The sequence below is a fragment of the Crassostrea angulata genome, chromosome 4 (genome assembly GCF_025612915.1).
Source record: "Crassostrea angulata isolate pt1a10 chromosome 4, ASM2561291v2, whole genome shotgun sequence".
Taxonomy (NCBI): Eukaryota; Metazoa; Mollusca; class Bivalvia; order Ostreida; family Ostreidae; genus Magallana; species Magallana angulata.
Genome location: NC_069114.1, coordinates 36,827,968 through 36,839,823, shown reverse-complemented (window position 1 = coordinate 36,839,823; position 11,856 = coordinate 36,827,968). Strand labels below are relative to the sequence as shown.

Here is an 11,856-nt window from a genome sequence, read left to right as displayed (position 1 = left end):
TTCTAACGATAACACCACATAAAATGTACAAAACTAAACAAAAACAAAACAAACAAAACCAAAATATAGCATCATGCGATACTCAGAAAGATTCGATCACGAAGTTGGCCAAGTAGCTCAATTCTTCGTGATTGAAGTTCTTATGTTCGACTCTCTTATCCCACACTCTAGAATTTTACCCAGACCCGTTACAACTCGGCGATCATTCTTGTTAATTCACCACCAGACCAGTGTACCTGTTCTTTTTGGGTTTGTTTCCGTCAGGGCTTTTTGATTTTGGTTTCTTTTCATATATGTCCATTTGATTTTATATGTATTTAAACTTTATCTTTGTAAATCTGACAAATAGTTTACTGATTTTGGAAATGCTTTGTTAAATACCGAATATATAAACTTACGACCTAATTGGATTGTTTCCTTAATGACCTTTTTCTTGATGAACAAAAATTCTATTAGCAAATTAAAATATTCATACTTCATAGATAAACGGATTTGCAAGTACTGTGTGTACATGTTCACATATGATATTATATAATAGGACAATTGCGTTCTGAACAAACACAATTCTTTCCTTTCCTTTCTTGAAATATTGTTATCTGACATTTATGCTATAAATGATTTCTGTGGTCATAATAGCTATGAGACCCATAACGACATTTCCAGTCTCCAGTTCTCTATACAGAGTCTGCGGTATACAGCTTTGTAGTTTATGTTGAATGGGTTTGAGACACGTCACCGAGACCAAAATCAGAAGAGCAAACCAGTCCTCTCTCAGCAAAAACTGTGATTAACAGGACTCATGATTTTAAAATCTTTTGAAAAGAATCGCAAATATCGAAAACCTAGTGATGAAACAATTGGTAATAAATTATTTTCGACTTAATTTTGGTGAAGTTAAGGCTCGAATCCCAAACCTGCGCATATGACTCGAACACAACCTTATCTCGCGAGAGAATTTCAAAAAAAGAACTAACAAAAAAAAATACAACATGAAACCATATGGTTGCGTAAAAAAGTATTGTATATTTGAAATATCAAAGTGACATACATGTATACATATTGAAGAATGTGTAATTTTTGTACAATTTTGGCATTTTTATAAATCCCAAACGTATGGTTCTTTATCGAGGTGACCTAAATAACAAGTCCGGCACATTGTCTCTCTCTGATTCAAGTTTCAAGTCTTTTATTGAAGAATGTGTAGTTTCGTCCACAAATGCAGACTTTTCATAAATTTCGTCGAAAAAGTAATCGTCGCTGGGAGCGGCACCCCCCAGGCGCGTGTCGATGTCGTCATGGTCACCGATAGAAAACAGCTCCCGCTCAGTTCTTGGCGGCGGAAGATCCTCCTCCACGTCATCTGGATCTAGTGGATGGTGGCTGCTAGACGTTGTTCTTACACGGGTAAATTGTGTTAATCGTAGACATAACTTGGAGTTTCTATTGAAAATCACAACATAAAACGCTACATCATTACACATGTAGATGTTCCTAATAATTGGATACGAATGCAATCAGATACATGTAACTATAAACAGATATGTTGTAAAAGCTATGTTCTGTAAACTCAGTGTCACATTGTGTACCAGATATCAGATTTTCTCGTATTGATTTTGTTTATACTTATCTAATATGTCCTTTTCGGGTGTCACGTTTTGCTTGAATCTATTACTGTTCATAGTATTAATAAAAGCAAATTTTTGTACTGTTGCAAGAGTTCTGTGCTTTTTATAATAAAATTATACATGCATATAAACTTTTATAGAATGGTGGTTAAAAAATGAAAAAGTGATAGTTTTAATAAAGAGTGTACAGATCTTTAATTTTTTTTTCAAAGCTATAATATAGAAAGAGGTATAGCGCACTTAATATACGTTTTGGCCTCAAATATACTAGCCTTTTGCAAACAATATTATACAATATTTAGTTTAAGTATATTCAAAGAAACGCAAATTACACAATCACCATGCTCTAAGAGTCTTAATTATCTTACACTACATCATTAAAATATTCAGGTTTTGTTAGGGAGATATAGGAAAGTAGTTAGTATACGATAAAAAATTGGATATTTGGCTATTTGAACCACTCTAAACCAAAGGCATCCGATTAGAATTATGTTCTACAGTTATTGTAGTACACGTTTACATAAAATTAGTTTTGGTTTAACGTGGCCTTCGTACTGAAAATTAAACAGATATTTCAATTAGTGTCTTTTTTAATACAATCATGTTTATAGCCATTTATATTGAAAATGAATCTATTGAAAATGTTAGATGCGTGGCCTAGTGGTAACGCGGAGGTCTTTCTGATTTTGTGGTCGCTTGATCGAATCCACCAAGTAGTAATTTTTTTCACTTAAATTGTAACATGAACAGAATAGAAAGATTAAGTTACACGTATCTAATCTTCTGGGTTTTAAAAAAAATATCCTGTTTAATTCAGTCTGAGTATAAGTACACCCAATATACAGTTTTCTTCATTAACACTTTCACTCCTGCGAATGAGTTCGGAATGTTTTCTTTATCGTTGCTAAGTAAGTAATAAATCCAGAGGTGCTCGAATGAAAGTTCACGAGACTTCACCGATATTTGTTCACTTCCTGTGAAATTTCGAGCGGAAGTATAAGTGTTCGGATAATATTCTCAAAATACGTAAGTACTGGTCGTTTTTCATATCATATCCTACTGTGATTTATGTTAAAACGGGAAAAGCTTTCAAGATGTATATCTTATTTTACCATCTAGCAGTTATTTATATTAAACGATGATATTCAGAACAGAGTTATCGTTCGTGTTCAAACACGTGTAGAGTGGTTGAAAATATAACCATTGGGTTGCTTAATAAAATCATAGCCATGTTTGATGCTTGTGGTGTGCAATATCATGTTTTAAAAAAAAATAATGGGTGTCTGTTTTGCATTAAAACTTAGTATATCGAGCCATTTTCAAGGAACATTCTGCATAAAATGGTATAGTCTGTTTCACTATTGATGTTATTACTAGGTCAGGCGCGGATCGAAAATTAATCCTCAAGAGGGATCTCTTTTAAGCATGTTAGTTGTTGCAACAGCAGACAAAAACTAATTTTTGTATAGTCACATTTATTTCTAGAACACATTTTATTCACCAATTAATGAAGATAAAGTTTAAAATCAATAAACCTCTAGATTTTATATTTGACTACTATATTAAGAACCTAGATATATGTACTGTGAAATAGACTTTATACACGAGGTACGATTTTTACTGCGAAACTGAAAGGGTCAAATAAAACCACGTGGTCTAAAATTTGAATGACAATAACATTCGCAGGGGTGACTTTACTTGTACTCTGTTTACACTTAGATCCATTGCTTTGCTTGAACTTATCACGGTTCAGAATATACACAAAGTTTCCCGAATTTATGACACATCAGTTGTTACAGACACCATTATAAAATCAGTGCAGTGTAGTCAATTTTCAAAAATCATATTGCGACAGCAAGGTACCCGAAGCTATTTTTAGTAACAGGTATTTTCCGTCCAAACACAGGTGTAGGCGAAATAATGGGAAAAAGCGCTATACCTCTTAAAAATACCACCAGCTGCCCGCATTAGCAGTTAAATAAATTTACACGCTTGTAAATATGACCCAGAAGCTGTGGTCAAACAAATCACTCACCTGAATTTCTTGAAAGTTACATAAATCAGTAAGATGAGAGCGATGAGGGCAATGAGACAAATGACGATAATGATAATCTCCAGATCGTCTTCCGGCAGGCCGCCACTGTGTACACGTGTTGTGTTACTGGTCGCCGACGAAACATGCTGCGTTGTCTGTGGCAAAGGTGTGCTCGATGTTGCGGCTGCATTCGTTCTTTCTGTTGCTGGTACTATTGTTAAAGTTGTTGTCTGTTGACAAATAGGCTGAGGTTAAGGTAGGTGAGCATTTGACCAAGTGCTGACATTTGACTATACAATTCTATCGGGTGCATGTTTTCCAGACAATATATAAACCGCCAAGTTATACTGATTAACTCTTATCGGGTGACATGCGGTTGTTTTTGTTCAACCGGACACACTTATATTGAAAATCAATACTATGACTTGGATTTTTTTATGTAAACCTGTGGTTCGACATTTTCACTCACTTATAATTTGTAGTTTATTTTGAAAAATTGAATATGCATATTTTATCGATTTATTACATTATGAATGTATGATCATTAATAAAAAAAAAAACACTGCTAGGCCTATCATACAATAATCAGTAGCACTTTACCTTGATTGTTGACATTTTGACGACTCATTAGCTCCTTGTAAAAATAAGGAAAGTCATTTGAATTCTATCATTTAGAATTCATCCTTAATGAAATATTCCATTCCACTTATCGAAAATATCTTCGTAGGAAAACACTCACAATACACCACCCCTAACGCGAGGAAGTAAATAAAAAAGCACACGTATTCGAAGGGCGTGATTGTGAATTGGGGGTAATATAAAATTCATACGGCACAAGAACCTTGTACTGTCTGATACAGGTTAATAAATGCTGTTGTGATGTGTACCCCTCCACAGTATTGACTTATCCCCCGATAAGCTACTACTAACCACACTGTATATGAACTGCGCGTTTTACCTGAGAGAGGGAGAGAGACTTCTCGTCTTATCCTAACGTGAGCGAGCGTTGACTTCAGCTAGGTATATGTAAGTAAATATTTCCGCGTTATCATTACGTTGTTTTATTCCATCCTTGTGTAATGGTGTTGATTTTTTCCGTATTGAGATTTTTCTTAATCTAATACGTTTTTCTATACAGATAACAAAATAAAACTTATTTTTACACAAAAAACACGTATTTTATTTTAAAAGTTTTATTACAGCACAGATCGTTATGATATATTTATAACTAAACCTTATTTATTGAATATATACCAAATAATTATGTTGTTAAAATGATGTTACAATAATTTAAAAAAAAACCCCATAAAATAATTCAAGAATTTGTTTATATATCTCCAACCTTATGCTTATACACATTCTCTCTCTCTCTCTCTCTCTCTCTCTCTCTCTGAGAGAGACAATTAGAGAAACTCAGCTCCATGAGATAAATTCTATTACGCGTCTTTCTTTTTCTGTAAAAAAAATTCTATAGAATCGCATTCAATAAGGACCTAGTAAATATATGTATTAATCATTTAGATATACGTCTAGTCATGATAAAAGTAAGGATATATTATCATACAAATTTATTGTTTTAGTTATTTCCTCAATCATATTTTCCCATTATAATTGTGAAATAGTTTTGTGTAAAAGAGACATAATTTTTTTTATTGAACTATTTGAAATCCTTTTTTCATTTTAAATTTATTAATATTTTCAAATATACAATAATAACAAGTGCATGTATACAACATAATAATAATAGCAATAATAATAATAATATAATAATAATAATAATAATAATAATAATAATAATAATAAATTTATTATTGTACATATAAACAGTAAAATTCATTAACTATAAGCTTTGAACTTGGATATTTGTCATAAGAACAATTTAAAGCATGATAGTTCCATAAGTATTCCCTACATACGAATCTACAAGAACTTATTGATATGCAGTTAATGAAATGAAAAATAAATTTGAATTCTTACAAAACATAGATTAACATTAAATACAAAACTATTTAATAGTAAATAAAAGTATTCGGTAGGATTTGCTACTACATACCGTTAAGCACAGTCACTTTGTCACTACCGCAATGTGTAAAGAGACACTCTCTAGTATATACTTACTTGACATGAATTTGTAGGAATCGGGCGATATATATTTTGGAACTTGTGACCAACTTCATTATCATTTAAATGTATTAAAATATGTTTTAACCGGACCGAATTATACATGTCTTCATTTTTCCACATTTTCCGTACGTTCTCTTAAAGGGGCATGGTCACGATTTTTGTCAAAAATTATTTTTTCGATTTAAATGTTTAAAATACTTCAGTATAGCATTTTTAATAGGCAGCTAAAATTTGAGGGTCATTTGTTGAGTTATAAGCGAGTTACAGAGCTTACCTTTCTTCGCTATGTAAACAAAGCTTTTGTTTACATTTTGAATGTTGGAGTGAAAATTCCAGTTTTAGACCTAGAATGAATGTGTTAAACATTAGCAACTGTTTATTTATGCTTAAAATGAATAAGAAGATAGATAATCAGCTTGAAAAAGAGTATTTATGGTATATTGAATCTATGTAAACAAAAAACAGGGCACGAGCCTTGTTTACATGACAAAGAATTGTGAGCCCTGTATCTTGCTTATAACTCAACGACTGACTCTCAAATTTTATTGGATCATTAGAAATGCATTCCTAAAGCATTGTAAATAATAAAAACAGAAAAATAGAATTTGACCAAAATCGTGACCATGCCCCTTTAACCCCGAATAATCAACCTCTGGAACAAAACGAGAACCAGCCCACCCACCTAAACCCACTTCGAACTTAGAGGATTTTTTTTCTATGATCAGTTGTTTTAGAAACAAAACTGACTTTCATATTCACACCGTGATACCGTGAAATTAATAACGAGATACTGAATACAAAACCAACATGTAGTAAACATTCCCGTGTAATAAATTCCTCACCGGATATTTTGATATATACCACAGTTGTATGCGCATTCGTTAGTTTTAGTATTTGAATGTATAGACTTCATCTCGAGGTTTTGAAAACGTAGTGATAGCCTCCTGTGATTTCTTTACAGAGCTATAAAGACCTAATACCTTTGAAATTATTAGACTCAGTCATATGATACACGAATGAGCGATATAGTCAACTGTATTTTGACTTTTTATTTAAATAAATACATGTACTTGTGTAACATACACACATATCTCTGTAGTAGTCGTAAGAACTTGTGTTCGAACCCTTTGTATATTATATAAACAATAAAATAGTTCAAATCCATTTTCATTTTATAAAGACATATATCTAGCTTAAAACTATGCAAAATGATTTTCACTCATGGGTGTTTAGAACGTTATCATCTCTATGTTTTCATATTTTCATAATTAGTTTTTCTCACAGCATTCAGAGATCCGTTTTGTGGGCTTGGTTCTAGCCAATCATCATGCTCATAATCAGGCACTGGCAGAAAATCATTACAATCTTCTACATGGCATGCCTCAAGGTAGCCACCTTCGTCCGCATTTTTTACTGGAAATTTTGAATATCTTTCAGATCTAACCGACGACCCTTTCTGAATGTATTCTCCAATGCCATTATAATGTTTATGATATAGTTGTGGTTTTTCAATATTTTTCGGTTGGCTGTACACCTCCCCGATTTCCCAATAACCATTTTCGCTGCTATCGGTCGGTGTGGTGTATGTGTTTAACTGTGAGGTGGAGAGAAGGCTTCCACTCACGCTTGGGCAGACGTTTCTGCTTTTACTCACGCTTGCGTAAGCATTCCTGCTTACTCTATCGCTTGGACTGATCTCTACGAGTTGGCTCTCTGGATGCTCTCGTTTATATCTTTAAAGATAATACAAGAATAAGAATTTCCTACGAATAATAAATACAACTGTTTTCATATTTATCCATCATTGATAAAGGCAAACACTTCGAACTTTCTTTTTGCAAACAAATATAATTACAACGGTTTTCTCTCCATTAAAAAAAATTATTTATCAGGCAAGTAACATCGTTTTTTGATCACCTGTTGTTCGTCGTCCGTTTGTCTGTCCGTCCGTCCGTAAATATTTTTAAATTCCGACTTTTTTTAGAACCTAACAACTAAGCCAAACTATAAACAAAGCATCCTAGTGGGAAGGAAATCTTAAAATTATAAAAATTAAGGACAAAAACTTTCTCAAAATGGAGAAAATAATTAAAATATGAACAATGGATGTGTGTCTTTTTAAAATCTTCTGAAAAACCACTGCACGAGAAACGCCAATATTTACACCAAAGTTTATATATATAATGAAAATTCTAGATTGTAAAAATCGTGTCCACCTTTAAGTAGATCTTAAGATGTGATGTCCAGTAAAGTAGCCTATTTATGTATTGTTTACTATATTTAAAATCTTGGAATGCAATACTTTTAAGAGTTTCATATTTAATCATTTTGATATACATGTAGAATGATACAAGAACTTTTTCATGTGAGCGAGATAGCCCATGAGCCTCTTGTTGAAGATGGAGGGGGTAGACTTCAAAGTCCTAATCAGTGTGAAATGAGGGAGGATGACTCCGTATTATCTTAAACATCCAACTCTGTTAGTTTGTTCATTATCCTTAAATTTTTTATATGTCTCCAAGAGGTGGGGGAGCAACTTATCAAAAATTTAAAATTCTTTACATATAATTCTAAGAAAAAATATCTGTTGTGAGTAAAAGGAGTAAAAGAAGTATTATGGTGTACACCCTTTTACCCTCTACTCTGATGCTACGCGCCTGGTAATCACATTTAAACAATTTTATTTAAGTCATACCTTTTGTGCATGCGGACAGAACTGATTGTTATGAGACACAGGAGAACCATTATTACTCCCATGAAAGATATCGGAAGCATTATCTTGATTTTGTCGTCATCTACAGAAATCAATATTTAGAACTATCTCAAATAACAGACGCTGTAATGGTGTAAAATGCAATGTGATATATGATAAGGTTTTTTTGTCTTACTAGTTTCAACATACATGTATATCATATCATTATGTCGCAAACTTCACATATAATGCAAACAAAGCCAAAGGAGTTAGGTTATATAAGTGGGTTTTTTGTTTGTGTGTGTTGGGGTTTTTTTGTGAGGGAGGGGGGGGGGGGGGTATGCATGTCGTCTTCAAGTAGTGCTAATCGACCGACATCAATTAAATTATTGTTTATGTCACATATGGACAATCTTTAAAAATACACATATCCGTTAAAGACGTGCTATTAAAATTGATGAAAAGGAAAAGGACAAAATCAAAGTTTTCTACATTAATACATTATCATTCTTTAGTTGAAAAAAAAATCACAGAGCTCAAACAGATTTCTTACGGATATTAACAATGTTAAAATTTGATATCACTGTCACTCGGAATACATCGCACAATTTTTCAACTTCAGCATCCGGGTAATTTCATAGATCTATTTATATAAAGATATATATAAATAGTTTAAAAAAGTAATTTTGAATGAACATCGTTTGAACCCTAATGAACAATAAATAATAGAGAGATATTAAGTTAATATTGTGCATCGAAGATATCTTGGGACGGAGTGTAGAAGAAATCATTATTGGGAACATAACATTTTACAGAAATAATATTTAGAGAAAAACATTTCCATATATAACACTTATTCAGAAAAACAAATTAAAAAGAAACGAACCTTTGCACAGTTGGTCAAGATCTTCATTCCAAGTTCCATTGCTGCTGCAGACTACGAATGGTGGGTCCGACTTTTTATATCCATTGACACACCAATAACCACACGTAGTATTCATTTCAAAGGTGCAACCAGTGTACAGGTGTAGGTAACCGTTTGTAGACGACTGGCACTTCATAACTGAAAAAAGTGTGAACAAACACTGTTTCGATTTGAAATGAAATCAGAAGGTAGGTAAAGGTAAAAGATTTAAAGGTTGTTCTGTTAACATGTAAACTATATAGATTACATGTCTAGGTATTTTAATGTGCAATAAGTCTTACGGATATTTCCTTCAACTCAACAAAATTTAGACAGCCATTTTTTTTCAATTTTTGTTCCTTAACAAAATTAAAAGAACTTAGGTTCTTCGTAAGTTTCTGGAGGATAAAGAAACATATAGCCCATATTTAAGTTCAGTGTAGTTTTCAAAGTGCAAATGATACACTATTCTGGTCATCTAATGAAATTTGACAGCGTAACATAAGGCAATTTCAAACTTACCTGTCTCTCTGTCTCTCATATTTTCCGACTTGAAAATGAAAGTACATATATATACATAAAAACGTTCGCTAAATTTTCGCTAATACGAATAGCCTGCTGCGCATACAAACTAATAGTTTTTGTTTCAAATACATACAGTCTTAATCGACAAATTAATTATGGTTTTCTAAAAAAAAATTGATACACGAATAAGGCATATCTAAGGAAAACACTTCCGGGTAGGGTTGGATCTTTCATCGTAGCGGTTCAAAATACTTTTGTTAAGCGATCCGTTTATTTTGGCTTTTAAACAGAAGAGAAAAATCTAAGTTTTGATACGCAATCCACTATGTAACCTATAGGTGTCCATTCTGTTAAAAACAATATGCAGAACTATACATAATGGACAGTGATACTCAAAGATAAAATTATAAGATTATAGGACGGCTTTGGGTTAAGACAATATGTTTGTCAACGATCGAAGGCAACAAATTTAAAATCATTATATCAACACCTGAAAGGCACAGACAGCAGTGCAGGAGAGAAACACTGTATTATTCGTAAATTATCTAATATTTTAATTATCTACTCCATCTTTAAGATTTAAAAATCACAATTAATCTCCCATATCACACTTACTAACACATTATAACGAAGATTGAACACATTTAATGCAATATCTTAAATTCACATTCTTTACTTATCTAAATAAATTCTATCAACGTCCGAGCCCCCTCTTTCCTGGATAAGACACCCAAAGCTCATCTGCATGAGGAATTTCCTTCGTATAATCTATCCACAATTTCTTTTTTTCGATTGGCTTAATTCATCTTTTTAGCCGGGTTCTGCTGAAAGCAGAGTCCTAGCTGTAGGCAGGCAAATCGCTAATGTTACTATAAATAGCACAACTTCAAAAGTAAACAAAAAAACAAACAGCTTCAAAGTAAAAGCTTTCGCTATACCAAATAGTTACCCAAAGAGCCTCGTTTTGTCAAAAAAGTTGGCAGTTTGTTTTGTTGTTTAATTTCGAGAGAATTGTCTAATATCTTTTTTAGTTTTCTTATTAAAAACGTGTTTTAAAAACAAGACTTTGCATTTTGGACACATACAATGCGCATGAATTTCCATGAACTACTTTGCTGCGCGTTGAAGAAATGAGGATTGAATATATAACGTTGCAAAATTCAATGCAGCAACTATTGAATTTTCTTCTACTAAACAGACATTTTTGTGTTTACAGCCGCTTACCACATTTAGTCGCTCTCTGACGCTTTGCCGACAATAAAAGCAAGAGACAGAGAGAGGGGGGAGGGGAGAGAGAGATTTTGAGTCTTTACTACACAATATGCATAAAGACACACCAAAAGAGCCCGGCTTTTAGTACTTTGATTAAGAGACTGTTATCAAAATCATAATTTGACACTGTCATTCAATTTTTCTGTCTCCAAAATAATCACTCATACAACTATCAATGAAACAGTTTTAAAGTTTGAGTAATAAAATGCTACCTTCAACAGAATAAAAGGTATCGATGTTACTCAGTAGAAGAGTGAAGGAAAATGGAATTTTTGGACAACAACATAAAAACCCTTGATACGAGCATACCTAAAATTATCCAATACGTGAAAAAAGAAACAGTATTAATTTAAAAGAAGACTGAATTTGAAAGAATTTAAAAATATAATTGTATTGTTGAGAGGTTTTCATTCGGGCTTCGATCAACTCTTTCTCTCATTGTGAAAAGAACTGATTAAACTTGAAATTTAGATCATAGTTTCGCACTGTTTTTAAGATACTTCTTCATTATTTCAAAAATACATTATAATTGGAAAGCAAATGTGGCCGTGCCAAGATCAATTCAACCTTTGTGCCTTAACGTGGCTTTATATCATCATACCTAACTGTTTTTCTTATATACTTGTGCTTGTATCATTGTATTGGTGAGCTTTACTTTTTAACTGAATCAACTTTATTT

At 32.6% G+C, this 11,856-nt stretch overlaps 2 protein-coding genes across 2 annotated transcripts; both read right to left on the bottom strand.

Annotated features, from left to right (window-relative positions):
* Positions 1-984: 984 nt before the first annotated feature.
* On the bottom strand, positions 985-4,648 carry LOC128180978 (uncharacterized). Its single transcript, XM_052849195.1, has 3 exons — positions 4,261-4,648; positions 3,661-3,890; positions 985-1,440 (listed from the first exon to the last, which is right to left on the bottom strand). Exons 1-3 carry the CDS (start codon positions 4,273-4,275, stop codon positions 1,122-1,124), a joined length of 564 nt encoding a protein of 187 aa, XP_052705155.1. The 5' UTR covers positions 4,276-4,648; the 3' UTR covers positions 985-1,121.
* A 1,410-nt stretch (positions 4,649-6,058) lies between these two features.
* LOC128181560 (uncharacterized) lies at positions 6,059-10,593 on the bottom strand. Its single transcript, XM_052850004.1, has 4 exons — positions 9,903-10,593; positions 9,363-9,539; positions 8,480-8,579; positions 6,059-7,517 (listed from the first exon to the last, which is right to left on the bottom strand). Exons 1-4 carry the CDS (start codon positions 9,919-9,921, stop codon positions 7,031-7,033), a joined length of 783 nt encoding a protein of 260 aa, XP_052705964.1. The 5' UTR covers positions 9,922-10,593; the 3' UTR covers positions 6,059-7,030.
* Between the last annotated feature and the right edge of the window lie 1,263 nt (positions 10,594-11,856).